Source organism: Ranitomeya variabilis, chromosome 5 (assembly GCF_051348905.1).
Source record: "Ranitomeya variabilis isolate aRanVar5 chromosome 5, aRanVar5.hap1, whole genome shotgun sequence".
NCBI classification, from domain to species: Eukaryota; Metazoa; Chordata; class Amphibia; order Anura; family Dendrobatidae; genus Ranitomeya; species Ranitomeya variabilis.
Window position 1 is genome coordinate 285,457,522 of NC_135236.1, and position 27,917 is coordinate 285,485,438.

A 27,917-nucleotide genomic window follows, 5' to 3' on the forward strand; every position below is an offset into this window, starting at 1 on the left:
TGTCGGGTTTGTGAAGGAGATAGCAAAAGCTGGCAATTGAATTACTGGCTTTTCTGCTATCTAGCGCTGAAATATATATATATATATATATATATACACATTATGTTTTTAAGAAAATTTGAGCCGATGGATCCATGTGTAATACTTATAGGGGATAACTCAGGAGACTCTTTGCGTGGAACAAGACAACTACAGGACACAGTTTTATAAGTGGTAAAGTCTATATTATCACATGGTGATTCAAACATGTGCAGAGAGAAACTCAAGTCCACAACACTTGGTGTAAATATTAAACGCAGCTTAGCAGTCTATAGGAAACTTCAGAGGAAAATGCAATCAAGCAGAAAGTCTATGAAGCAGTTATTCTTGAGGATACTTGACACGAATAAATCCTTGTCTTAGTCCAAACACAGATAGATAAGCTTATAAGGCAGTAAAATTAATATCTTAGCTCAACAAGGGAGGCCTGGTTAATAGTCTCTGGTTTTTGCAGAGCAGCAAATGCTTACATGTCCAGCAAATGCAGATGGAAGTAAATACGAGCAGCAGATGAAGGAGGATTGCTGGAACTGGTGTATGCAGCAGGAACTCAGAGCAGAGTAGCAGGATCACCACACAGGTTCACAGGAGCAGGTATATAGCCAGGGAGTAATCAGAGGTCGGGAGCTGGATGCAAGGCAGAATACTCTAGCACAGACTGAAGTTTTATAGCAGGAAGACACAGTGCACATGAGACCAAAGACGCCGTCTCGGAAAAAAGGCAGTAATGCACAAAAGGTAAAACATGTTCAGAGTCCTGACATTACTCCCTCCTTAGAAGCGGCCTCAGGACGATCCTGGACCTGGTTTCTCTGGGAATCTCTGATGAAAACGAGAAATCCTCTGTTGGGCATTGATGTTTTCCACAGGTTCCCAAGAATCTTCCTCATGGGGATATCCCTGCCATCTTATCAGATATTGGAGCCGATTCCTGCGAATCCTGGAATCAATGATTTCCACCACCACAAATTGTTCTTGCCCATCAATCACCACAGGCTGCGGAGGTGGCACAACACTTCCCTGGAAGGTATTAGGAGATACAGGCTTTAGTAAAGATACATGAAAAACTGGGTGTACCTTCATAGTCCTAGGCAGCTTCAGCTGGCAGGCCACAGAGCTCACAATACCGTTGATCTTGAAAGGGCCAATGAATTTCTGTCCAAGTTTTTGTGAAGGAACGTTTAACTTCAGATTCTTAGTTGCTAACCACACGGAATCTCCTACCTTGAACATGGGTGCAGGTTTACGGAATCTATCAGCCGATCTCTTTATAACATTCTTGAGCTGTGTTCAGGGTTCTTTCAGAACCTCCAGATTTTGTCTCATCGCAGTCAGCCTTTCCTCCACTGCCGGAACCGGAGAATTAATTGGAGACCTAGGTAAAATACACGGATGATAACCCAGATTGGCAAAGAAAGGTGTAAATTTAGTGGAGGAGCTCTGAGAATTATTATATGTAAATTCGGCTAACGGCAGCAACTCCAACCAATCATCCTGGAGATGGCTGACATAGCATCTTAGATATTGTTCCAGCGTCTGGTGGGTACGCTCAGTCTGATCATTTGCCTGGGGATGGTAAGCACAAGAGAGACAGACATTAATATTGAGTGCAGAGCAAAACCCTTTCCAGAATCTTGACGTGAACTGTACTCCACGGTCAGAGATGATCTCATCCGGAACCCCATGCAACCGAAAGACATTCTGTATAACCAAGTTCACTGTATCTTTAGCTGAAGGGAGGGCGGTGCACGGAACAAAATGAGCAGCTTTAGGCTATGTGCACACTTTGCGGATTTCACTGCGGATCCGTAGCAGTTTCCCATGAGTTTATAGTACAATGTAAACCTATGGGAAACGAAAAACGCTGTGCACATGTGCGGAAAAAGCTGCGCGGAAACGCAGCTGATTACATTCCGCAGCATGTCACTACTTTTCTGCAGATTTTCACCTGCTCCAATAGGAAAAGGCAGATGAAAAACCGCAGAAGAATCCGCAGTAAAAACCGCGATAAATCCGCAGTAGAAACCGTGACGGGTTTTCACTGCGGATTTTGGAATTCCGCTGCGGAAAAATCCGCAGTGGAATCCGCAAAGTGTGCACATAGCCTTAGTCAGGCGATCAACTACCACCATGATTGTATTCATGCCCCCCGATGTAGGCAGCTCCACAATAGTCCATTGATATAGACCCCCAAGGGCGGGACGGAACAGGTAATGGTTGTAGAAGACCCGTAGGTGCCACATGAGGAGTCTTGTAATGGGCACATACCTCGCAAGAGAGAACATAGTCCTTGGTATCCTTCAGGCAAGTTGGCCACCAGAAGAATCGGCTCAGGAACTCTTGTGTCTTCTGTACCCCCCTGTGACCAGCCAACTTGGAGTCATGTACCAAATTGAGGATCTGCAGACGGACGACCTCAGGGACGTAGATACGTCGATCTCTGAACCACATGCCACCCTTAAAGACAAGATTAATATCCACAGGTGCGTTGGCCTGAAATACATCACCGTCATAGGCCTCCCTGCACTCCTTCCACAAGTCCTAATGTGACAACTCTGCTGGCATCACGGCATGGCCTCAAATCTGTCACACTATCTTACCCACTGCTCCAGGTAATGATGTGGTTTCTGTTTCATGCCAGCTCCATGTTCTGTGTCTCTGCATGCTTCATGGCTGTGTGTATAGGGGGGCGGCGCCTGAACTCTCTGGTTCTTATAGGAATCAGGTGTATCTGTCTAATCTGTTCCTGACCAATTACCAAGAGGCCTCTAGTATATGGTGCAGCTCCACTCAGTGGTCTGGGCCTGTGCAATGTGTTAGCTCAGTTAGTGTTTAGCTTCTGAGTTTGCCAGGCCTTGTTCTGTGTTACTCCCTCTCTGGAGGCTTTTCTCTGTGCTATTGCCTTGGTCTTGTTGTCCGCCCTCCAGGAGGCAGAATATCCTAGTCCCTGTGTCTTTGTCCTTGTTTCTTGTCTTGTTCCTTTTCCTTGTCTGAACTTAAGGTACCTTCACACTAAACGATATCGCTAGCGATCCGTGACGTTGCAGCGTCCTGGATAGCGATATCGTTGTGTTTGACACGCAGCAGCGATCAGGATCCTGCTGTGATATCGCTGGTTGTTGATTAAAGTTCAGAACTTTATTTGGTCGTCAGATCGCCGTGTATCGTTGTGTTTGACAGCAAAAGCAACGATACCAGCGATGTTTTACAATGGTAACCAGGGTAAATATCGGGTTACTAAGCGCAGGGCCGCGCTTAGTAACCCGATGTTTACCCTGGTTACCAGTGTAAAATGTAAAAAAACAAACAGTACATACTCACCTTCTGATGTCTGTCACACGTCCCTCGCTGTCCGCTTCCTGCACTGACTGAGCGCCGGCCGTAAAGTGAAAGCACAGCACAGCGGTGACGTCACCGCTCTGCTGTTAGGGCCGGCGCTCAGTTAGTGCAGGAAGCGGACGCCGGGGGACGCGAAGGTGAGTATGTAGTGTTTGTTATCTTACACTGGTAACCAGGGTAAACATCGGGTTACTAAGCGCGGCCCTGCGCTTAGCAACCCGATGTTTACCCTGGTTACCCAGGGACCTCGGCATCGTTGGTCGCTGGAGAGCGGTCTGTGTGACAGCTCTCCAGCGACCAAACAGCGACGCTGCAGCGATCGGCATCGTTGTCTGTATCGCTGCAGCGTCGCTTAGTGTGACGGTACCTTTAGTCTTATCTCGGTCTCCTTGTCTGTGGATCCTTCCCTGCTGTCTTTCCTCGTGTTCTCAGTCTGCTTACACTCCGCGCTCTTGCGGCTCTGCCTGCTCTGTACCCTTGTGGCTTTACTTCTGCTCCGCACTCCTGCGGTTCTGCTCTTTTCTACTCTGCTTATCTTTTGCTGCTGCAGTTATCCCTTGCTGCAGCTCCTCTCCACATTCCTTGTGGCTCCGCTCTGCTTTGCTGCAGAAACCTCTTGCTGCAGCTCCTCTCCGTATTCCTTGCGGTTCTGCTCTGCTTAGCTTTTGTTGCTACACTATCTCTTGCTGCTCTACCACTCCTATCCGCAGCCTTGCGGTTCTCTTCCTGTGTGAACAGGTCCCAAACCTGTTCTTTCATTCTCCTTTCCTTCTGGCTTGTTTCCGTACCTACATCTCCTGTATGAACAGGTCCCAACCTGTTCCTTCATACCTCATTCCTTTCCTGCACCTCTTGTGTGAACAGGTCCCTACATGTTCCTCCACACTACATATCCGTACCTGCACCTCCAGTGTGAATAGGTCCCTACCTGTTCCTTCATAAACCACATCAACCAGTCCTGTGTTCTCTGCCGTGCCTTCCAATCCAGTGTGCCTTCCAATCCAGTGTTTCTGCCAGTCCTGTGTTCTCTGCCGTGCCTTCCAATCCAGTGTTTCTGCCATGCTTTCCAGTCCTGTGTTTCCTGCCGTCCTAGCCAGTCCTGTGTTCTCTGCCAGCCCTGTGTTCTCTGCCAGCCCTGTGTTCTCTGCCAGCCCTGTGTTCTCTGCCGTGTGTCTGCCAGCCCTGTGTTCTATGCCGTGTCTCTGCCAGCCCTGTGTTCTCTGCCATGCCAGCCTACTCGTCTGAGTTTCAGCCGTGCTCTTCTGCCAGTCCTGCCTAATGCCCGCACCAATCCTGGTGTTCCTGTCTCCCATGTGGGATCAGCAGCCACAGCCAGACACCACCCTGGAGTAGCACCTGGCAGCTGCCTGCTGCACAAGCCTGACCTCACCATCAGAGGCTCCAGTGAAAACCCAGGCAGCTGTCATAGTCACGCCTCTTCCAGGGTAGTCTGGTTTGTGGCTCAGTGGGGCCACAAACCCCCCGAGCTCACGCCTACCAGTCAGGGCATGAGCGTGACACCTGATCGTGGATAACTCCGATGAAATTGGCATCAGATAGAATGGTCTTGGACGGGGCTCCAGGTACGGAATCCACAGCATGGATTCGGGATAAAGCATCAGCCTTCCCATTACGAGAACCTGGACGGTACGAGATAAAGTTAAATTGATTTAAAAACAAGTTCTGACGAGGAGAAAGACATCTAGTGGATTTAAGGAACTCTAAATTGCGATGGTCAGTTAGCACTATGATCTGTTGTGCAGCTCCTTGCAGATGATGCCTCCATTCTTTGAAAGCCGCAATAATAGCCAGCAATTCCTTGTCTCCCACATCGTAATTCTCTGCTGAGGTTAGGCTGCGGGAAAAGAAAGCACAAGGATGTAGCAGACCCTTCTCTCCAGTTCTTTGGGAGAGAATAGCCCCCAAAGCATTATCAGAAGCGTCCACCTCCACAATGAAAGAAAGTGTTGGATCTGGGTGTATCAACAGCGGTGCTGATGTGAAACAGATCTTAAGCCGAACAAAAGCTTCTTGAGCCTGTGATGACCACTTAAAGGGCTTTTCCTTCTTTGTCAAGGAAGTAATGGGACGGACAATATCAGAAAAATTTCGAATGAAGCGTCTGTAGAAATTTGCAAAACCAATAAAACGTTGGACCTCCTTAACGTTCTTGGGTACCGGCCAGTCAAGGATAGCCTGAATCTTACCAGATTCCATGTTCAGCCCCTGGGGAGAGATGATATAACCTAAGAACTGTATCTCAGAACGATGGAACTCGCATTTCTCCGGCTTAATATACAGATGGTTCTCTTTCAGACGTCTTAAAAAAGTTTTGACATGTTCTTCATGTTCCTGTAGAGAGTCAGAAAAGATTAGTATATCGTCCAAATAGATCACTACAAACTGGTCCAACAAATCTCTGAAAATGTCATTAGCAAGGTGTTGAAACGTTGCAGGGGCGTTACAAAGCCCGAAGGGCATCACAAGAGATTCAAAGTGTCCATACCGGCATCTGAATGCTGTCTTCCACTCATCCCCTGGACGAATACGCACCAAATTATAAGCCCCACGAAGATTCAGTTTAGAGAACACCTTAGCATGGCGGACTCTTTCCAGTAATTCGGGAATCAGAGGCAAAGGGTAACGGTTTCGTACAGTTACCTTATTGAGTTCCCGATAGTCAACACAGGGTCTCATCCTTTTTTACAAAAAATATAGGTGCCCCTGCTGGTGAGGAAGAAGGATGTATGAAGCCTTTGGCCAGATTTTCATCAATATACTCCTTTAAGGCTTGAAGCTCAGGTGCCGCCAAAGGGTATACGTTACCAAAAGGAATAGCTGCCCCTGGAAGCAGCTCAATGGGAGTCATAATGCCTGTGTGGAGGAAGCTGATCTGCATTCTTCTTGTCACAGATGTCAGAGAACTCTTTATATGCTGGAGGTAAAGAAAATACCTGTACATGTGGTTCCGTAGCCAAGGACTCAGGGACAGCTTCTGTTAAGGCTGAGTTGCTCCTTGTTGGAAAGGTAATCTCCTTGGTCTCCCAGTTGATAATTGGGTTCTGAGAATGCAACCAAGGAATGCCTAAAATTACAGGAAAATGAGGAGAAGAAATTAGCAAGAAAGAAAGTTGCTCCTGATGATTAGGCTTCAACACAATTTCAAGGGGTACGGTCTCCTGATCCACAGGCCCAGAGATTAAAGGTGACCCATCCACTGTTTCCATGGTAATTGGAGAGGCTCTTTGCTGAATTTCAATACCATGTTCCTTGGCAAATGCGATATCCATGAAATTGCCACCTGCACCAGAGTCAATCATAGCTGCACTGGAAATCCACTGTCCTGAACACAGGATCTTAATAGGGAGAGAACAGTGAGAGTTCTTTTCCTTCAGCTCCTTGGGGGGTGAAGTCATAGAAAGTGAATGGAATACAGCGTTAAAAGGCAGGCTACTTTCAGAGAGGTCAGATTCATCATCACAGTTGTCATACTCCCCTACTGCTGCTAGCACCTTGTTAGGCCGTCTAGGACACTTTGGACAATTGATCAAAAAGTGGTCAGACTGGCCGCAGTAGAAACATAGACTTTCACGAATGCGATGCTCGCGGCGCTCATTGATCTCGCGCCTCTGAACGGAATCAATTTGCATGGGCACCTCCTCCACCTCCCGAGAGGTTTTACCTGCAGGCTCTTTGGAAGGAAGGGAAAAGTTAGAAATACGGTTATATGCAGCAAATTTCTCCTGCCTACGCTCAGTAAGGCGAATGTCTATGCGCACATAATGCTGTATAAATGTCTCTAGCTCTTGTGGTGACTCAGAGGGGGCTAGTTCATCTTTTCCAATACTAGACAGACCCCTTTTAAAAATAGGCAATTGTGCATAACTGTCCCAATTGGTATCTACCGCTAATCTCCTGAATTCAGTAGCATACTCAATAACAGAACGTTTAGCCTGGCGTAAAGACAACAAAGCAGATTCAGCGGTTGCACGGCGATTAGGGTCATCAAACATTAATGCCATAGCGGCCAAGAAATCATCCAAGTTATTTAACCGTGGGTCACGAGACTCAATCATCGGACTCGCCCAGGCAAGCGCTCGTGAGGTTAGCAGCATTATTTCACACAATACTTTGGATCTATCAGTAGGAAAACGGTCAGCATGCACATCAAAATATAGCATACATTGATTCACAAAGCCACGAAATTTGTCGCGATCACCATTAAATCTGAACGGGGCAACTTAGGTGGGCTAGCTGGTGGCGGTTGCCCAGAGGGAAAAGTCGCTTGTGCAGCCATTTGCGTGCTTATGTCCTGAAAAGCCCGTCCATACTGGGACTCTATGCCAGCAAGTTTGTTTTGCTGGGCTGCCATGCGGGTGCTTAAGTCCTGTAAAGTCTGTCCAAACACTTGTTGATTGTGTTCAAAGCTTCCAAACTTCTTTTGCAGACCTTCCACATCTTTCTGCAGTGATCTAATTATGGAAAACACCTGCTCTAGTCTGCTCTCTGCAGTCATTGTTCCAGCAGTCTCCTTTTTTTTTTCATGGCTAGAGTATCCTGTAACACTTATAGGGGATAACTCAGGAGACTCTCTGCGTGGAACAAGACAACTACAGGACACAGTTTTATAAGTGGTAAAGTCTATATTATCACACGGTGATTCAAACAGGTGCAGAGAGAAACTCAAGTCCACAACACTTAGTGTAAATATTAAACGCAGCTAACAGTCTATAGGAAACTTCAGAGGAAAATGCAATCAAGCAGAAAGTCTATGAAGCACAGTTATTCTTGAGGATACTTGACACGAATAAATCCTTGTCTTAGTCCAAACACAGATAGATAAGCTTATAAGGCAGTTCAAATTATATCTTAGCTCAACAAGGGAGGCCTGGTTAATAGTCTCTGGTTTTTGCAGAGCATCAAATGCTTACATGTCCAGCAAATGCAGATGGAAGTAAACACAAACAGCAGATGAAGGAGGATTACTGGAAACTTGTGTATGCAGCAGGAACTCAGAGCTGAGTAGCAGGATAACCCCACAGGTTCACAGGAGCAGGTGTATAGCCAGGGAGTAATCAGAGGTCAGGAGCTGGATGCAAGGCAGAGTACTCTAGCACAGACTGAAGGCTGGGGTGGAGTTTTATAGCAGGAAGACACAGTGCACATGAGACCAAAGACGCCATCTTGGAAAAGGGCAGTAATGCACAAAAGGTAAAAAATGTCCAGAGTCCTGATACCATGCTATGTCCATTTTGCAAGCCTGCGCAAAAAAATCGCCGTACGGAAGCCATACGGATGCCACACGGATAAATTTGTGCGTAAAACTCGCATCCTCACATTGAATACGAAGTGTTTTGGGACAATTATTGCTTATTACGGCCGTAAAAAAACGGACCGTATTTTCATACGCCTAGTGGGACGCTGGCCAAAGAGAGAAAATCCTCCCAAGCCGATCAGCAAAGTATCCTCCATTAAAATGGGGCATTGCTGTCATCAAATTGTGCCCTTGGAATCCATGTGTAAGAGAACAGAGCCCTAGTGTTGGGGTTAGGGGCACACACAGGCAGATGGGGCTGAGGGCAGATTCTGGGGTCCAGATACCTGCTTGAGGGATTGTGGTCCCTGCTCCAGGAATAGTATGTAATGATTGACACATCAAAGGGAACTACGACCTACAGCAAATGCATAATATATCAAAAGCAGTGTACTACGGGGGGCACCTAACGAGCCCTGCAGCCCCCGGAGCTGCGCCTCCCACGTGCCCCTGCGCCACCACCCCATACTACATTACCCAGGTATAGCAGCACTGCCCGCTCATCCTGTCTGACAGCCCCGCCCACACCGAACTTCTAACCAATGACTATGAAGAAAAACAAGTTCTCTTACCCTCCCCCTTACTCCAGCCAATCAGCGTGCGAGCTGAGAGGGGGCGGTGTCTGTCAGCCCCACTATTCAGCACGTGCGTGTCACGGAGCTGTGAGTGACAGTTGTAGCCTCGGCATGGAGGGGAGCGGCAAGGGCAGGAGGAGGGACCCCGAGGTGAGGAGAGGGCTCGGGGCACGGAAAGCTCGACCTGCAGGGCTGACCGCAGTGGCCAACCTGCAGGGAATGGGGCTAGTCATACACCAGCGTGGTGAGGAGGACATCGCTGTCATTTGTGGGGGTGGGAATTCTGGGACTTGTAGTTTCACAACAGAAGAAATAACCAAAAGTGTCAAAGTGCAGAAAGTTCCGTGCGCTGCGGCCGCCTCAGGGTGACCGATCTCTGGCGCTGCGGTGTGTCGGGGCTGTCTCAGGGTGTGACCTGTGCACCTGCAGCGCTTCCCGGAACGGTCTCGGTTGGCTGTGTTCACACTGCGGACGCTGCACCAAAATCCGCAGTACCAATCTGTTCTGCTCACTGTGGGGGTTTCATTTCTGCGTTTTCCACTTGATGCGTTTTGGTGCAGAGTTGAAGCAGAGCTTATAGCACGGAGAAGCTCTGCCTGCATTGTACATGTTCTCGTGTCCCCCATAGAAGCCTGTTGGCGTCTTTATTGGTGGGCCTGAGTTGTCCTGAAATCACATCCGCTTTGCCTGGACAGCTAAACGCAGCAGGTTTTCTGCACAAACTGACGCAGTGTAATAAAACGCAGCATTTCCGTTCCATGTGAACATGGTCTTAGGGTACATGGTGACCGTGAATGTGTCGTGACCCACAGATTGACTCAGTAGTGCGATATTCATAGGAGTTGCCCACCCAGGGCAGTGGGGTGCTCGGTACCGGGTCCGGTCTGCAGGGGGGATGTCACGGTGGCTGTGACCCGGTCCGTGGCCCTGGGGCTCAATGTTAAAGGGGAACAGTCTTTTAAAGGGGAAAATGTTCAAAGTCTGTCGTGACCCCACCTGTGGTGTTTGGTCAGTAGTGGGACCGACGCTGCATTGAAGGGGTCCTCTGGGGGATGTTGCGGCAACACGGGTGTTACACTTCCCACAGGTGAAGCGGGGTCCCCAGGGGTCCTATGGTGTGTGGCCAAGATGATGGTATGTGCCGATGAATAAATGGAGGAGACAAGTTGTAGACGCCCGCTGGATACATGGGCTTGACGGTATTATTCCTGCTCCGAGTGTAAAGACTCGCCGGCTGCTGCCTCACAGCCACTATAGGAAACCAATATATGTGTATGGTAGGAAAAACCAGTAACCGTTGGATGGACATATACTCCATGTAGATCTTTGTGTTTCAAAAGTATTTTTTATCAGCGTCATTAGTTTCAGTAGTTTTCTCAGATAAAAAATAAATAAATAATTGTTGAAGGTTTCAATCAGTCCATGATAAACCGACAGAACATGGATGACATCCGAGTGCTGTGTGGAGTTGTGTGTTTTTTTTTTGTTTTTTTTTTTTCTCTTCTTTAACGGACAGATAGCCTTGCATTGGCAAGTTTAATTTGACATTCAGATCAGTATCCTACAAGTCTCTGTGCTTTTGTGAGGACCGCTCGGTCAACGGAAAAAAAAGGATGCAGATGGCGATGAGTATATTATATTGGTGGAGGGAAATAAACATGAGAGAGCAGATGTGATGACATCAATACATTGCATCTGTTATTTGGAGAGTCAGTGCATCGGAGACAGGAGCAGAGCTCCAGGGGCACGGGAACGAGGTGAGTATGTGTTGTTTTTGTTTCATATGTGTATGGGATGTTTACATGTGTATACAGGTCCTTCTCAAAAAATTAGCATATAGTGTTAAATTTCATTATTTACCATAATGTAATGATTACAATTAAACTTTCATATATTATAGATTCATTATCCACCAACTGAAATTTGTCAGGTCTTTTATTGTTTTAATACTGATGATTTTGGCCTACAACTCCTGATAACCCAAAAAACCTGTCTCAATAAATTAGCATATTTCACCCGTCCAATCAAATAAAAGTGTTTTTTAATAACAAACAAAAAAACCATCAAATAATAATGTTCAGTTATGCACTCAATACTTGGTCGGGAATCCTTTGGCAGAAATGACTGCTTCAATGCGGCGTGGCATGGAGGCAATCAGCCTGTGACACTGCTGAGATGTTATGGAGGCCCAGGATGCTTCAATAGCGGCCTTAAGCTCATCCAGAGTGTTGGGTCTTGCGTCTCTCAACATTCTCTTCACAATATCCCACAGATTCTCTATGGGGTTCAGGTCAGGAGAGTTGGCAGGCCAATTGAGCACAGTAATACCATGGTCAGTAAACCATTTACCAGTGGTTTTGGCACTGTGAGCAGGTGCCAGGTCGTGCTGAAAAATGAAATCTTCATCTCCATAAAGCATTTCAGCCGAGGGAAGCATGAAGTGCTCCAAAATCTCCTGATAGCTAGCTGCATTGACCCTGCCCTTGATGAAACACAGTGGACCAACACCAGCAGCTGACATGGCACCCCACACCATCACTGACTGGGTACTTGACACTGGACTTCAGGCATTTTGGCATTTCCTTCTCCCCAGTCTTCCTCCAGACTCTGGCACCTTGATTTCCGAATGACATGCAAAATTTGCTTTCATCAGAAAAAAGTACTTGGGACCACTTAGCAACAGTCCAGTGCTGCTTCTCTGTAGCCCAGGTCAGGCGCTTCTGCCGCTGTTTATGGTTCAAAAGTGGCTTTACCTGGGGAATGCGGCACCTGTAGCCCATTTCCTGCACACGCCTGTGCACGGTGGCTCTGGATGTTTCCACACCAGACTCAGTCCACTGCTTCCTCAGGTTCCCCAAGGTCTGGAATCGGTCCTTCTCCACAATCTTCCTCAGGGTCCGGTCACCTCTTCTCGTTGTACAGCGTTTTCTGCCACATTGTTTCCTTCCAACAGACTTACCATTGAGGTGCCTTGATACAGCACTCTGGGAACAGCCTATTTGTTGAGAAATTTCTTTCTGGGTCTTACCCTCTTGCTTGAGGGTGTCAATGATGGCCTTCTTGACATCTGTCAGGTCGCTAGTCTTACCCATGATGGGGGTTTTGAGTAATGAACCAGGCAGGGAGTTTTTAAAAGCCTCAGGTATCTTTTGCATGTGTTTAGAGTTAATTAGTTGATTCAGAAGATTAGGGTAATAGGTCGTTTAGAGAACCTTTTCTTGATATGCTAATTTATTGAGACAGGTTTTTTGGGTTATCAGGAGTTGTAGGCCAAAATCATCAGTATTAAAACAATAAAAGACCTGACAAATTTCAGTTGGTGGATAATGAATCTATAATATATGAAAGTTTAATTGTAATCATTACATTATGGTAAATAATGAAATTTAACACTATATGCTAATTTTTTGAGAAGGACCTGTATATAGAGGCTATGTGGGGGCTCATCGTGTGCATAGAGAGGCTGTGTGGCGGCTCATCGTGTGCATAGAGAGGCTGTGTGGGGGCTCATCGTGTCTATAGGGCGGATATCGGCATACCTCTGCTCAATATTAAGTGATACAAATTAATCTAAAATAATTATAATTACTGTTAATATTGATCAGAATTAATTTCGACCTATTGGTTCGGCCCTCTACAACAGTCATGTACTCTCATGTGGCCCTCAGGAAAATTAACTGCCCACCCTTGATATAGACTATCATAGGTACGAGTGCTATCCATGGATAGCACTCATATGAAAAAAAAAACTGATGTGTGAAGGATTAGATTTCACTCCAGGATATGGTGCCACCCATCTACAGATATAACCAATATGTAAACTTCCAATGAAATCGTTGTCAAATTCCAAGCCAGAGGTTACAGTTGTGGCCAAAAGTATTGACACCCCTGCAATTCTGTCAGTTAATACTCAGCAATCATTTTCAGGAAGAAACTATCACAAATTCTTTGGTATTATTATCTTCATTTAATTTGTCTTAAATGAAAAAACACAAAAGAGAATGAAACAAAAAGCAAAACATTGATCATTTCACACAAAACTCCAAAAATGGGCCAGACAAGAGTATTGGCACCCTCAGCCTAATACTTGGTTGCACAGCCTTTAGCCAAAATAACTGCGACCAACCGCTTCCGGTAACCATCAATGAGTTTCTTACAATGCTCTGCTGGAATTTTAGACCATTCTTCTTTGGCAAACTGCTCCAGGTCCCTGATATTTGAAGGGTGCCTTCTCCAAACTGCCATTTTTAGATCTCTCCACAGGTGTTCTATGGGATTCAGGTCTGGACTCATTGCTGGCCACCTAAGGGTATGTGTCCACGTTCAGGATTGCATCAGGATTTGGTCAGGATTTTTCATCAGTATTTGTAAGCCAAAACCAGGAGTGGAACAATTAGAGGAAAAGTATAATAGAAACATATGCTCCACTTATGCATTTATCACCCACTCCTGGTTTTGGCTTACAAATACTGATATAAAATCCTGACCAAATCCTGATGCAATCCTGAACGTGGACACATACCCTTAGAAGTCCCCAGTGCTTTCTCTCAAACCATTTTCTAGTGCTTTTTTAAGTGTGTTTTGGGTCATTGTCCTGCTGGAAGACCCATGACCTCTGAGGGAGACCCAGCTTTCTCACACTGGGCCCTACATTATGCTGCAAAATTTGTTGGTAGTCTTCAGACTTCATATGCCATGCACACGGTCAAGCAGTCCAGTGCCAGAGGCAGCAAAGCAACCCCAAAACATCAGGGAACCTCCGCCATGTTTGACTGTAGGGACCGTGTTCTTTTCTTTGAATGCCTCTTTTTTTTCTCCTGTAAACTCTATGTTGATGCCTTTGCCCAAAAAGCTCTACTTTTGTGTAATCTGACCAGAGAACATTCATCCAAAACGTTTTAGGCTTTTTCAGGTAAGTTTTGGCAAACTCCAGCCTGGCTTTTTTGTGTCTCGGGGTAAGAAGTGGGGTCTTCCTGGGTCTCCTACCATACTGTCCCTTTTCATTCAGATGCCGACGGATAGTACGGGTTGACACTGCTGTACCCTCGGACTGCAGGGCAGCTTGAACTTGTTTGGATGTTGGTCGAGGTTCTTTATCCAACATCCGCACAATCTTGCGTTGAAATCTCTTGTCAATTTTTCTTTTCCGTCCACATCTAGGGAGGTTAGCCACAGTGCCATGGGCTTTACACTTCTTGATGACACTGCGCACGGTAGACACAGGAACATTCAGGTCTTTAGATATAGACTTGTAGTCTTGAGATTGCTCATGCTTCCTCACAATTTGGTTTCTCAAGTCCTCAGACAGTTCTTTGGTCTTCTTTCTTTTCTCCATGCTCAATGTGGTACACACAAGGACACAGGACAAAGGTTGAGTCAACTATAATCCATGTCAACTGGCTGCAAGTGTGATTTAGTTATTGCCAACACCTGCTAGGTGCCACAGGTAAGTTACAGGTGCTGTTAATTACACTAATTAGAGAAGCATCACATGATTTTTCGAACGGTGCCAATACTTTTGTCCACCCCCTTTTTTATGTTTGGTGTGGAATTGTATCCAATTTGGCTTTAGGACAATTCTTTGTGTGTTTTTTCATTTAAGACAAACTAAATGAAGATAATAATACCAAAGAATTTGTGTTTGCAATAATTTTCAGGAAGAAACTGAGTATTATCTGACAGAATTGCAGGGGTGTCAATACTTTTGGCCACAACTGTACATATTCTAGAATACCCGATGCGTTAGAATCGGGCCACCATCTAGTGTGATATAATTGTCCCATGCAATATCCTAATTTGCTGGCCAGCCTGCCATGATTGATATGCATGATGCAAAGTTATATTTCCAACTCTGAGTGGCAGATGTAAGATGCATCATCTGTATTTTTGGGATATCTAATACTATAAAGAACCAAATCATGGCATATTCCATTTTAGACATGAACTACCGTATATTTTGCAAAGGTTTGGAAAATACATAGGTCCATCAAGTTCTCCACCAGTTATAAATTCTGTTAGGTTAGTTATAACCCTTCATGCCATGTATTGTGAGAAAAGCATTTAGCCCCTTTCTTTTAAAGCAGATCTAGACCTGGATTCGATTTCTTGCCTGTCATGATGAGGGGGTGTTGGAGTCAGAGGCTCTTGATTCATTTAAAGCTGCACGCCTCTTAGTAGATCAGGAGTCTGGAGCAGGGAACTCCACAGCTTGACATTTATTAGGCAAGCTGTCACATCTACTCTGCCCACTTTGGCAAAACTTGGAGAATCAAGCAAGAAAATGGCAAAAGTAACAAAACTTTGCAACTGTTCAAAGCAACTTACATGAATACATCTGGTATTCATTTTTTTGCTTAACATATATTTAGGATATAGCTATGCAAATAGGCTCTTCAGAGAGGAAGAGGACCTGAACTTTAGGGCCACCTGTAGCAATCACAACATCAACCTTTTACAAGGATTTGCCACATGACTTAGGTCTGCAAATAGTGTAAGTAGCCAACCTATGTTTTGGGGTGTTTCTCATCCGTGCAAGGGGTCTGATGTGGCTGGGTTACGCTACGTTCACATTTGCGTTGTGCGCCGCAGCGTCGGCGACGCAACGCACAACGCAAATGTGAATGCATGCACAACGCAGCGTTTTGTGACGCATGCGTCCTTTTTTTGCTTGATTTTGGATGCACAAAAAATGCAAACTTGCTGCGTCCTGTGCGCCGCAGCGACGCATGCGTCACAAAACGCAAATGCAACGCATGTCCATGTGCCCCCATGTTAAATATAGGGGTGCATGATGCAGCGGCGCCCGACGCTGCGTCGCACAACGCTAATGTGAGGCCTCTGGCTGAGTCTAAGGGGTTTACCGGGTCCTCCAGAGTGGGAGATGTTCTTCTCTGGGTCATATCTCAGAATGCAGTTTATGTAATTGGGTTTTATTGTACAGTAGTACGTTGCTCCTCTTCTGGCACAGTGTAGTAATCTGCGCATTTTTCCATGTAACTGTACATGGATAGGTTTCGAGCAGCTGGTGACTCTCGGCTTATTTTTAGCTTTTGTTCTGCGGTCTGTCACACACCCCAACCTGAAATTCTGGCCAGTTTAGGACATGGGGTTATTAGAGGTTTTAAAACCACAACACATCAAGTAGTATGTATGCACATTATATGTAATGATGTCTAGCTCTCTGTAGGGTTTTTTTTTTACTGCATTTTTACTCTTACTGCATTTTCTACTTTCCTTATTCAATTTTGCTCATTGCAGCTGTGGGTAGATTTCCTCTTGTACAAAATCTGGAACAGTTCTCAAAGTGGGGACACATATAACTTTCTAATTGTCCATATACTTCTTTTTGAGGCTCTGTTCTTGGTTTTCACTAAATGTCAGTCGAGAAGGGACCTAACCTGTTACTGATTTTGTTTGCAGGGTTCACTGGATTGTCCAAGTCTGGAGTTTGAGTACAATGACTCTGACCACTTTTCAGCAGAGTTATCAGGTAAGTTCATGTAAATTGAGGCAGAGGTAAGGAAAGTTGGTTACTCAGGCCATAGACAGTGCAAATACAGGTCTGACCAGTGTCCTGAATATTTTGCTATGAAACGATAGTTGTTAAAGGGGCATACATGAAAAGACATCCCTATGTTCATACAAGCATACAAAAATTGTCCAGTTTTCATCCGTGAAAAAAAAAAGCAACAATTACCGTATATACTCGAGTATAAGCCGAGATTTTCAGCCCCCTTTTTTTTTTTTTTTTTTTTTTAGGCTGAAAGTGCCCCTCTCGGCTTATACGCGAGTCATTGTCCCAGGGGGTCGGCGGGGGAGCGGCGGCTGTCATACACCTGCTCCTGGCGAGGTCCCTGCATCTCCGATGGTCTCCAGGCGCCGTCAGCTCTTCCAGCTTTGAGCGGTCACATGGTACCGCTCATTACAGTAATGAATATGGAGGCGACTCCACTCCCATAGGGAGTTAACGTGGTTAGTGCGCGCCATCTGCCTGGGCGTCAGTGCGGAGGACGGGGAATACACAGCGGTGCCCGGCAGTGGAACAGGGAAAGGTGACTATAGCAAGTGACGGGGGCCTGAGCGACGAGAGGTGAGTATGTCATTTTTTTTTCTTTTTAATCGCAGCAACAGCAAATGGGGCATAATAGTCTATGGAGCATCTTATGGAGCCATAATCTGCATTTGTGCAGCATTATATGGGGCAAATATCTCTATGGAGCATCTTATGGGGCCATAATCCGCATTTGTGCAGCATTGTATGGGGCAAATGTCTGTACGGAGCATCTTATGGGGCCATAATCAGCATTTGTGCAACATTATATGGGGCAAATATCTCTATGGAGCATCTTATGGGGCCATAATCAGCATTTGTGCAGCATTATATGGGGCAAATATCTCTATGGAGCATCTTATGGGGCCATAATCAGCATTTGTGCAGCATTATATGGGGCATATTTTAATATGGAGCATCTTATGGGCCCATCATGAACTGTATGGAGCATTATATGGGGCTCCTGATTCAATATGGATATTCAAAAACACTTAACCTACTGATGTCTCAATTAATTTTACTTTTATTGGTATCTATTTTTATTTTTGACATTTACCGGTAGCTGCTGCATTTTCCTCCCTAGGCTTATACTCGAGCCATTAAGTTTTCCCAGTTTTTTTGTGGCAAAATTAAGGGTCTCAGCTTATACTTGGGTCGGCTTATACTGGAGTATATTCGGTATTAATTTTAAAGTCCTCTACATGCTATATATCTATGGCCATTGTTTTTATACATGAGCAATGATTACAATTTAGAAGACTAAAAACAGTTTCCTATGTTAGGCTATGTGCACATGTAGGAAATGTGGTGCAGAATTTTCTGCACTAAATATGCATCTCCTGGCAGAATCCGCAGGTGCATTGTTTATGCGTTTTTTGTGCAGATTTTATTTCTATAATGGAGGGATGCAGAAACGCTGCAGAACTGCACAGAAGAAGTGACATGCACTTCTTTGAAATCTGCAGCGTTTCTGCACAAATTTTTCTGCACCATGTGCACAGCTTTTTTTTTTTTTCACATTGATTTACATTGTACTGTAAATCACAGTGCAGTTCTGCAGCGCTTCTGCAGCAGAAAAATCTGCTGCAGATCTGCACCAATTCTGCACTAAATCTGCATCGTGTGCACATACCCTAAAGGATTACAGTGTATCAGTAAAATTTAGACACTACAGTGGCAAGTAAAAGTTTGGGCTCCCCTGATCAAAATTACTGTTATTGTGAACACTTAAGCAAGTTGAAGATGAAATGATCTCTAAAAGGCCTAAAGCTAAAGATGACACATTTCCTTTGCTTGTAAAAGCTTTTTATAGCCAGCGAAGAGTCTTTCAATTCTTGTTTGAGGGATTTTCATCCATTCTTCCTTGGAAAATTCTTCCAGTTCTGTGATATTCCTTGGCCGTCTTGCATACACTGCTATTTTGAGGTCTAGCCACAGATTTTCAATGATGTTCAGATCAGAGGACTGTGAGGGCCATTGTAAAACCTTCAGCTTGCGCCTTTTGAGTTAGACTATTGTGGATTTTGATGCATGATTAGGGTCGTCATTAGTGATGAGCGAGTATACTCGGAGCTCGAGATTTCCCGAGCACGCTCTGGTGTCCTCCGAGTATTTGTAAGTGCTCGGAGATTTAGTTTTCAGCGCCGGAGCTGAATGATTTACATCTGTTAGCCAGCTTGATTACATGTGTGGATTCCCTAGCAACCAGGCAACCCCCACATGTACTTATGCTGGCTAACAGATGTAAATCATTCAGCTGTGGCGCTGAAAACTAAATCTCCGAGCATTTACAAATACTCAGAGGACACCCGAGCGTGCTCGGGAAATCTCGAGTAACGAGTATATTCGCTCATCATTAGTCATTATACATTTGTATAAGCCATCCTCTTTTCAACTTCAGCTTTTTTTTTACAGATGTGTTATGTTTGCATCAGTTTGTTGATATTTCATTTAATCCATTCTTCCCTCTTACCCGTTAAAAGTTCCCCGTGCCATTGACTGAAAGTACATAGCCTTAGCAGGAATGTTGAATGACCTTATAGTAAGAGGCACTCCTAGTGGCGGCCTTTCATTGTGACTGATAAGGGCAGTGACCCCTAGCGATGGACACCCAGGTGCCCTAATAGGCCTGTGGTCTGAACAACCTCTTTTACACATTGGGAGTTTTGGATAGTAAAAGCAGTTGCCCTACATGTTGGGTTATATATTGTTTAACAGTACTAACATTACTGTCTTTGTCTTCTCATAGAACTATACAGCTACACCGAGGAGCCAGAGCTAGTACTTAACCGCAGATGCTTTGAAGAAAGGTTTAGACTCCAAGGTAACTTTTAATTAGGTGTCATTGCGTGCTTTCATGGTTTCTCACCCATCTATCCAGTTGTATATTTCTCGCTATGTCTGAGTGGGTCTATCTGCCTATGTTTGAGCAAGGTAATATAATCCTTCCAGAATAGTGGGATAGCGGTCTCTGGGGTGTATGCTAGTACAAAGCTACAAGTGGAGGACCTGACTTGATCGATAGAAAGATCACTAAAAAGTGTCTTATTATTTTTGTCACAAACTCTTTGTTGCAGGAGCGGAGGCCAGATGGACATCTTTGGGTTCAGCACAGCACAAAACTCATGTCATGCGCCTCCTTGAAGAATTGGAGGTGGTGATCAGGGAGAAGCGACTCTCTGCTGCTAGAGCTGTTCTGTACTTGGCACAAGGTGAGTGCGACAAGCTGGTTCTATTTCTATCAGCGAATAGCACTTACCATTCCTTTACCTGCATTGTTGATCACCACAATAAGAGTCAAACTATGAAAGGGGATGTACTAGCGTTAAACATTGCGTTGCATCACACTCAGATCGCAGTTTTGCATTGCTACAGCACATATGCTGTACTCTGACCTACTGCGACATAGTCACAAATATTTCCAAATGTGTCGAATTTTCTGTCACTGGTTGCAAGTCAAACACCTCTCATTTTCCATAGTCTTCAATGCAAGTTCATGCGATTTGGTTCTTGTTTGGTGATTTATCTTCGATTTGGCCTTCTGTGATTTTGGCACATCATACCTTATCAAGACACACCATTTGGCATCGGCCTCCAGATGAGCCGCCAAGGTGAAACGTGTTGAGGCAATGGAAGGCGGGTGGCATACCTTTTCAGATGAGTACCTTGATTTCCAACGACAGGTTATAACACTCTGAGTGAAGGTGAATCCCTCAATTGAATCCCTCAATGTCTATCTGCTATTTCATCCTTCTTCTCCGCTAGATTTCTAAAACTTAACATGGACAAAACAGAATTCATTGTCTTTCCCCCATCTCGCGCATCCCCCCCCCCCCCCCCCAACGAATTTATCCATTACAGTAAACTGCTGCCCACTCTCCCCAATCCCACAAGCTCGCTGTCTCGGGGTAATCCTTGATACTGATCTCTCCTTCAAACCGCATTTCCAAGCCCTCTCCTCTTCCTGCCGCCATCAACTCAAAAATATTTCACGGATCCGTACATTCCTAAACTAAGAATCTGCAAAAACCCTAGTCTATGCCCTCATCATCTCCCGCCTCGACTACTGTAACCTCCTGCTCTGTGGCCTCCCCTCGAACACTCTCGCACCCCTCCAATCTATTCTAAACTCAGCTGCCCGACTAATCCACCTGTCCCCCCGCTATTCCCCGGCCTCTCCCCTCTGTCAATCCCTTCACTGGCTCCCCATTACCCATAGACTCCAGTACAAAAGCCTAACCATGACATACAAAGCCATCCGCAACCTGTCTCCTCCATACATCTGTGACCTCGTCTCTCAGTACTTTCCTTCACGCAACCTCTGATCCTCACAAGATCTCCTTCTCTACTCCCCTCTTATCTCCTCTTCCCACAATCGCATACAAGATTTCTCTCACGCATCACCCCTACTCTGGAACTCTCTACCACAACATAACAGACTCTCACCTACCATCAAAACCTTCAAAAAGAACCTGAAGACCTACCTCTTCCGGCAAGCCTACAACCTGCAGTAACCACCGATCGACCAAACCACTGCACGACCAGCTCTATCATCACCTACTGTATCCTCACCCATCCCTTGTAGATTGTGAGCCCTCGTGGGCAGGGTCCTCTCTCCTCCTGTACCAGTTGTGACTTGTATTGTTCAAGATTATTGTACCTGTTTTTATTATGTATACCCCTCCTCACATGTAAAGCGCCATGGAATAAATGGTGCTATAATAATAATATACCTTGATTTATGATATTATATCATTTTTGATCAATAAGAATGTATGGGCTATTCTGCGAGAACTATTATATTTCTGTATCTAGGAAAGCCACCAGAGCTATGTGTACTTGATTGTTTTTAAACTACCTTGGGGTATAGGCTCCCTTTATCTGCAGGTGTGACCTATGTCTAGTATTAGTGGTTCCTTTATCTTGTGTGGGGACAATAGATTGTTTATAGGGTGCATCTAGGGAATCATAGGGATAGTTATCGCTGAGCGGGGGCACCACAACGCTACCCCCTAGGGTGCCAACCTCCGCCGTTAGGAAGGAATAAGCATAGGCAAAACACCCGGGATTCCCAGTGCCTTCTAATGTCGTGTGTGCTTTTTCTCACGGTGTGTTTCTTTTGTGGGGTGTACATACCACCTGATGGTGGGTTTTAAGATAATATTAATAAAGATTGTATCTTTTTAAATTGGGGTTTCTACATGATTCCTCCCCAATAATTGTTACCCTAGGAACAATTCATAAAAATAGTCTTCTGTGATTTTGCTGTATAATAAAATCTAAAATTGTCGCACAACAGCAAGTTGCACAGGCTATCCACTGCTCAAAGCTCCTACATGGTAAACCTTTTAATGAGAACTATTGTAAAAGCAAGTGCAAGATTATCTAGAGGCTTGCCCCACTTCACCAATGCATGTCTGACATTTGTAATATGAAGGTGTATAATGTATGCTAGGCTGTATAAATCTGTCATGGATGAAGCTCTGCGATTCTTCATTCTGTTGAATAGTATTTTTGTATTCTGGTGACCCTCCGATGTTTGTTCTCAACCTTGTCTTCTCTTTTGTATTGACCAAAACGTTACCTTTTCGTATGTTTGCAATGTGGCTCCTTTTCTACATACATAAGTTTTAAGGAATTACTTTTAAATAAAGCTCATTTTGCAAGTAGGTTTACCCTTTGCAGGGCATCTTTCTTCCCCAGGGATCTCATTCCTGATGAAGTAGTAAGCTCATTGGCTGACATCTATAATTTGTTTCCTGGCCAGGTGTCTACGGAGAGTGTGAAAGTGAATCGGATGTTCTCTGCTGGTCGCGCTACAACTGCTTCCTTCTCTACCAGATGGGAACATTTGCTGTCTTCCTGGAACTGCTGAACATGGAGATTGCGTATGTTTATTGGAGATCTTTTATAAAACGTGTACTATTGAATGAAGAAACCTGAATTGTATGAATAATTCATGACCGTGGCCATCAATGTAATGCCTGGCTTCTAGATTCCCAGTTAAATTAACATCTACTATTGTGTGTGTGTGTGTGTGTGTGTGTGTGTGTGTGTGTGTGTGTGTATGTATGTATATTGTTGTGCTGCAGTAGCACCTGATGCTGTGATGAGGCAGTGACCCAACAAAGTTCAAAGCAAAACCGTCTCTTTAATGTTCAACTCTAAAAAAACACCGCACATGATATCCTCCGGATCGCAGCTGGGAACCAGGATAGTCCACCTCTGGATCGCAGCCATTCACATATCCTCTGGATTACAGTCGCTAAACACTCCACTCCTCCTCTTGAGACCAGTTGCCGTAGGCGACTGCACCACCGTGTTAATGTTCTACTCACAGCATTACACAATACACGATATCCTCCAGATCGCATCCGGGAACCATATCCTCCGGTTTAGTCACTAAACACACCAGTCCACCACTGAACAGTTACCGTGGGTGACTGCATTGCTGTGCACACTGTAGGTGCCAAGTGTCTCAGCTCCCCTGGCTGCTTGGCTCTGCTTGCCTGTGTTTCCTCACAAAGGAGCACTGCAGAGCCGACTGCTCTGCCTTCTAGCATACCCCAGTCTGACATTGACTTTGACCCTGACACACCGAAACCCTATACTGCAGGGTTTTTAACTAGCAACCTCTGGCCTTCGGCCACATGGAAAACCCGGCCAGGAATGAAACGGACTGCAACACTGGCATCTGCAGTCTATTTCAACACCAAAGCCCAAAGCAGGTTTTCCCTGAATCTGCCTTGGACAACCAGCATGTCCAAGACCTATACCTACCTTAGTCTGCATTGCAACCACAGCTACGCCTCTGACTGCAATGCACTCTCATGGCCTCAATACGCCTCCGTGCGCATCTTGGGGGAACACACAGTAACCCTGACATTTAACACCAGTCACTGCCTCACAATATATAGGAGTATTTTTATAGGAGTTTGAGCTATTTTTCTGATATAGAGCTCCAGTTACATCCCTTCACTATTCCAAGGGGTTAAATGGTAAAGTTACCAGTCTGCAGCCACCACTAGGGGAAGCTTATTCTATATAGGTTTCCTTTTGAACTCCCTTATAAACATGTCATCTTTACCTATTCTTTTCTAAAAACATCACTTCACTTGTCCAAGTTAGTGTTATCCTCACCTTCTTCCAGAGGAGTGCACCTTTGTCCAGCCTCTAGGCTTCCTGCTTGCTGTGGTGCATTGCGCTCCTGATGACTTGACAGTTCTGGCTAGAATCATGGCTGAGCCCCTTCACTCTTCGAGGGTGCTAACAGAGGCAGCTTTGCCTCTGCAGTGTCGAAGAAGATTGGTGGTACTGAAGCTATCCAGGATTGGAAAGTAACAGTGTGCTTCTGTGCCAGCTTCAGAGCAGCGCTTGCAAGGTTGGTTGGAAAGAGCTTGCACAGTGGCTTGCAAAAGTATTCCTCCCCCTTTGACATTTTCTGCGTTTTCCTATCACAACCTGGAATTTCACAGTTTTTTTTTTTTAGGCTTTTACATCAGTTCATGTAAAGAACATAACTACAGCTGTAAACCTTTTCTTCACCGTAAAAAAAAAAAAACAATAAATGAGTCAAAATAACTGAAAACTTCAGTGTCTATAACTATTCCCCTCTCCAAAGTTAGTACTTTGTAGAGCTGCCTTTTGAGGCAATTACATCTGAAAGATGCTTTGGGTAAGTCTCTGAGCTTTCCACATCTTGCCACTAAGGATAGGTCATCAATGTAAAAAGTAGAGAGTTTCTCTATCGCCTCTCATTGGGGGACACAGGAACCATGGGTGTATGCTGCTGCCACTAGGAGGCTGACACTATGCAAATAAAAAAGTTAGCTCCTCCTCTGCAGTGTACACCCTACCGACAGGAAGTAGGATATTCAGTTTAGCTTAGTGTCAGTAGGAGGTGGACACGGGTCTTTCATTAGACCCTTATCTACCTCAATGTGCGTCGTTTCTTTTCAGGTTTTTCCGAAGGGATACAGGGTGAACAGTCACACCTGTAGTCCCACATAGCGGACTATGAGTACGGCGTGTACTGCCACCCCGTATCCTCATAGATCCCTATCCAGGACCAAGATCCTAGCACACAAGCGTGCTCAGAAGTCCGGTCCTGGCTCCGTCCCCCACCCACTCGCCCACCAGAGCCTGTCGGTCGGAGGAGACGAGGACGTCCATCAGCAGCTCACATGGACGTCTGATACCTTCACAAGGTTTGAGGTTAGTAATGGACGACGTGGGATGTTTTAGGTGAGTATCCCCTTTAGGAGTGGGCAGCAAGGACATTGTCCGAAGCGGCTGATTTTCTGACAGCCGTGCTCTTTTAACCGCCGCGGCCCCTTCTGGCGGTCGCCGTTTTTGGCCTAATTTGGGACCCGGCTCCTTCCGGGGCCCATTCCTGGCGATGTGCTAGCCTGCGGCCGCGCTCCCTTGCAGGCTGCCGCGCCGGCGCCGCGGCACTCTCCGGCGGTCGCCGGTTCCTAATTTAGGCCCCGGCTTCCCCGGGGCCTACTTCCGGCAACTAACCTTAGGCCGCGCTCTTGCGACGGTCTGGCAGCTGCCGCGCCGATCTTCCGCTATCCGGTGCCGGTGCCGCGGCACTTCCCTGCACTCTCCGGCGGTCGGCGGTTCCTAATTTAGCCCCCGGCTTCTACTCAGGCCTACTCTTCCGGGGCTGACTCCGCCCACTTCCTCCTCTGTCGGGCGGGCTTTTCTCCCGCCCGACTGTCAGAGCCGCCCACCGGCGCCATCTTGGTGCTCCCCTGGTACAGAGCGGCTAGCTCCGCCCACTTCTAGCCGCCCCATTCGGCCTGGGATCGCCGCTGTCTTGCTGAGGAGCGTTCTCTTCCGGACCCGGTGACTGGGTCCCCTGCATCCTCCGTCTCCCTGCTGGTGCCCTGGACCTGTGCCGTGATCTGGCCGCAGCTACAGCCGGGAGCAGTCTACAGGACCCTACTATTGCTGTGAGTAGCTCTGCCATGCAGTCCATTACTCCCCTCTCCTGTTTCCCCTAATCATTTAGTGGGTCTGCTCCCAGGCCTAATCATAAAAAGACAGCGTTCCGTTCTCCTGCTGCAGCAACTCCACTGTCCGTCCAGGAGTCCCCTCGCCGGGCGAGACCGAGACACCAGGATGTCACGACCCTGGGGTCTGTGCTTGACCGCAGTTGCCAGTGGGTCACAGGATTCTCCGTCTGGCCTCTTCAACTCTGGCACAAGAGATCCAGACAGGAGCGAAATTCTAGGTTCCTTTTTCGGAGGGATACAGGGTGAATATTCACACCTGTATTCCCACATTAGGGACTATGAGTACGGCATGTACTGCCACCCCGTATCCGCACAGATCCGACAGCAGGACCATGATCCTAGCGCACAAGCGTGCTTAGAAGTTCGGTCCCAGTTCCGTCACCCACCCACTCGCCCACCAGAGCCTGTCGGTTGGAGGAGACGAGGACGTCCACCATCAGCTCCATGGACGTCTGACACCTTCCTTCTCGCCCTCCGGTCTGGAACGGTGAGATCCCTCTTCCTGATCCTCCTCTCTCTCTCTCAAGAGAGAGAGAGAGACGGGCGTCCTCTGTCATGTTTGCAAAGGATGTTTCAGACTTGGTTCTCAACAGGTATAACCTTATTGTTGCAATAAACCAGACCTTAAGCATCATGGATACCTCTACGGAACCCGCAGGATAGGCGGTTTCGTTTAGACGGTCAAAACCACCTTCCAAGGTCTTTGCCCCACTCACTGAATTTGTGGTGGTACTTGTCAGGGGAAAGGCGAACCATACCAGATGCTTCAGACAGGGAAGCATCTCTGCATCCTATATTCCTTCTCGTCTGAGCTCATCGCTAACAGACGGCAGGATGCGGTCAATTGTGGACTTGTCAGTCCCCAGACTGGCTACCAACTTGGCCCCTCCACTTCCCTCATGGGTTCCAAGGATAGGAGAAGCGGGCAATTCTACAACAATTCTAGAATCGCTGGATAAATCAGCCTTTGAAACGGCTGCTTCTACTTTGTCGGCCATCACCTCTACCTTGGTCTCAAGGACTATAGCTAGATGGATTAATCAGCCTTGTAAGAGCACCCCGGCTGGAGCTCCTCTGGGAGAGCTAGCCGACCTGACGGACCAGATTTCCTGTGCAGGGAAATATTTGGTATCTGTCTCCCCAGATGTGCGGCTTGTGCAACTCACACGTCCAGCAATATGGGGGCCATCCGACGGAATATTCGGCTCTACTCCCGGCAGGCGGACTTGTCTTCAAGAAGTCCCTTACCAGACTCCCCTTCCAGGGGGCCCGTCTCTTTGGCTACATGCTGGAACAAATTATTAAGGACGCCACGGGAGGCACGAGCTCCCTTGTCTTTTCGCTGTTTTGCAGTGTCGGAAGATTCCTCTAGCTAACACAGACCGCGATCTCGTCTGGCTAGACAAAAGGCTTCCTTTAAGCCTACCCCTTCCTGGCGTCCCCGCAACTCCCATAGTTTGTCCACCAGGCCTAGATCTGGCAGATCTTCCTCGGCAGAACTCTGGCTAGGGGCCCAGCGTTCCCTTCAGTTTGGGCGGGCGTCTCCTGTTTTGTTCAGAAATGTTTGGCTGGCCTCGGTGGAGGACGCTTAGATCAGGGAGGTGGTGTCCTCTGGATACAAGGTAGGGTTCGCTTCGCGGCCCGAAATCGCTTCTTCGAATCTCGCCCTCTAAAAATCCTCCTTTGATCCCAGGTTTTCTTTGCGTCCATTACCTTCCTTCTTTGTTCGGAGGTTATCGTTTCCATCCCACAGCAGGAACGCTTCACAGGTTTCTATTCAATCCTGCTTGTAGTGCCGAAGAAGAGCGGCGCAGCTCGACCCACCCTGGCTCTGAAGTTAGTGAACAGAAGGTTCCGCATGCGGCATTTCTGGATGGATTTCCTCTGTAGGGTTCTGGCTCCCATGGATCCACAGGAATTCCTGTGCTCCATGGATATCCAAGATGCCTTGCTCCATGCCCTGATTTTCCCAGCACACCTGAGTTTTCCTGCGTTTCGCGACGCAGAAGGGTCATTTCTGGTTTGTCGTCCTGCCGCTCGGTCTTGCGACCGCTCCTGGTGTCTTCATAGAGATCATGGCC

General features: G+C 46.4%; 1 protein-coding gene across 2 annotated transcripts in view; it reads left to right on the top strand.

The window, feature by feature from the left end:
- Positions 1-9,289: 9,289 nt before the first annotated feature.
- The window catches only part of STRIP2 (striatin interacting protein 2), a 121,024-nt gene continuing 102,396 nt past the window's right edge, over positions 9,290-27,917 (top strand). The window contains exons 1-5 of one of the 2 annotated variants that reach the window (XM_077264411.1): positions 9,290-9,417; positions 16,687-16,756; positions 19,566-19,640; positions 19,894-20,028; positions 22,584-22,704. In XM_077264411.1, the coding sequence (XP_077120526.1) occupies positions 9,379-9,417; positions 16,687-16,756; positions 19,566-19,640; positions 19,894-20,028; positions 22,584-22,704 (440 nt within the window). In that variant the 5' untranslated portion in view covers positions 9,290-9,378. The remainder of the gene's footprint in view (positions 9,418-16,686; positions 16,757-19,565; positions 19,641-19,893; positions 20,029-22,583; positions 22,705-27,917) is intronic. The other variant, XM_077264412.1, reaches the window with a different exon arrangement.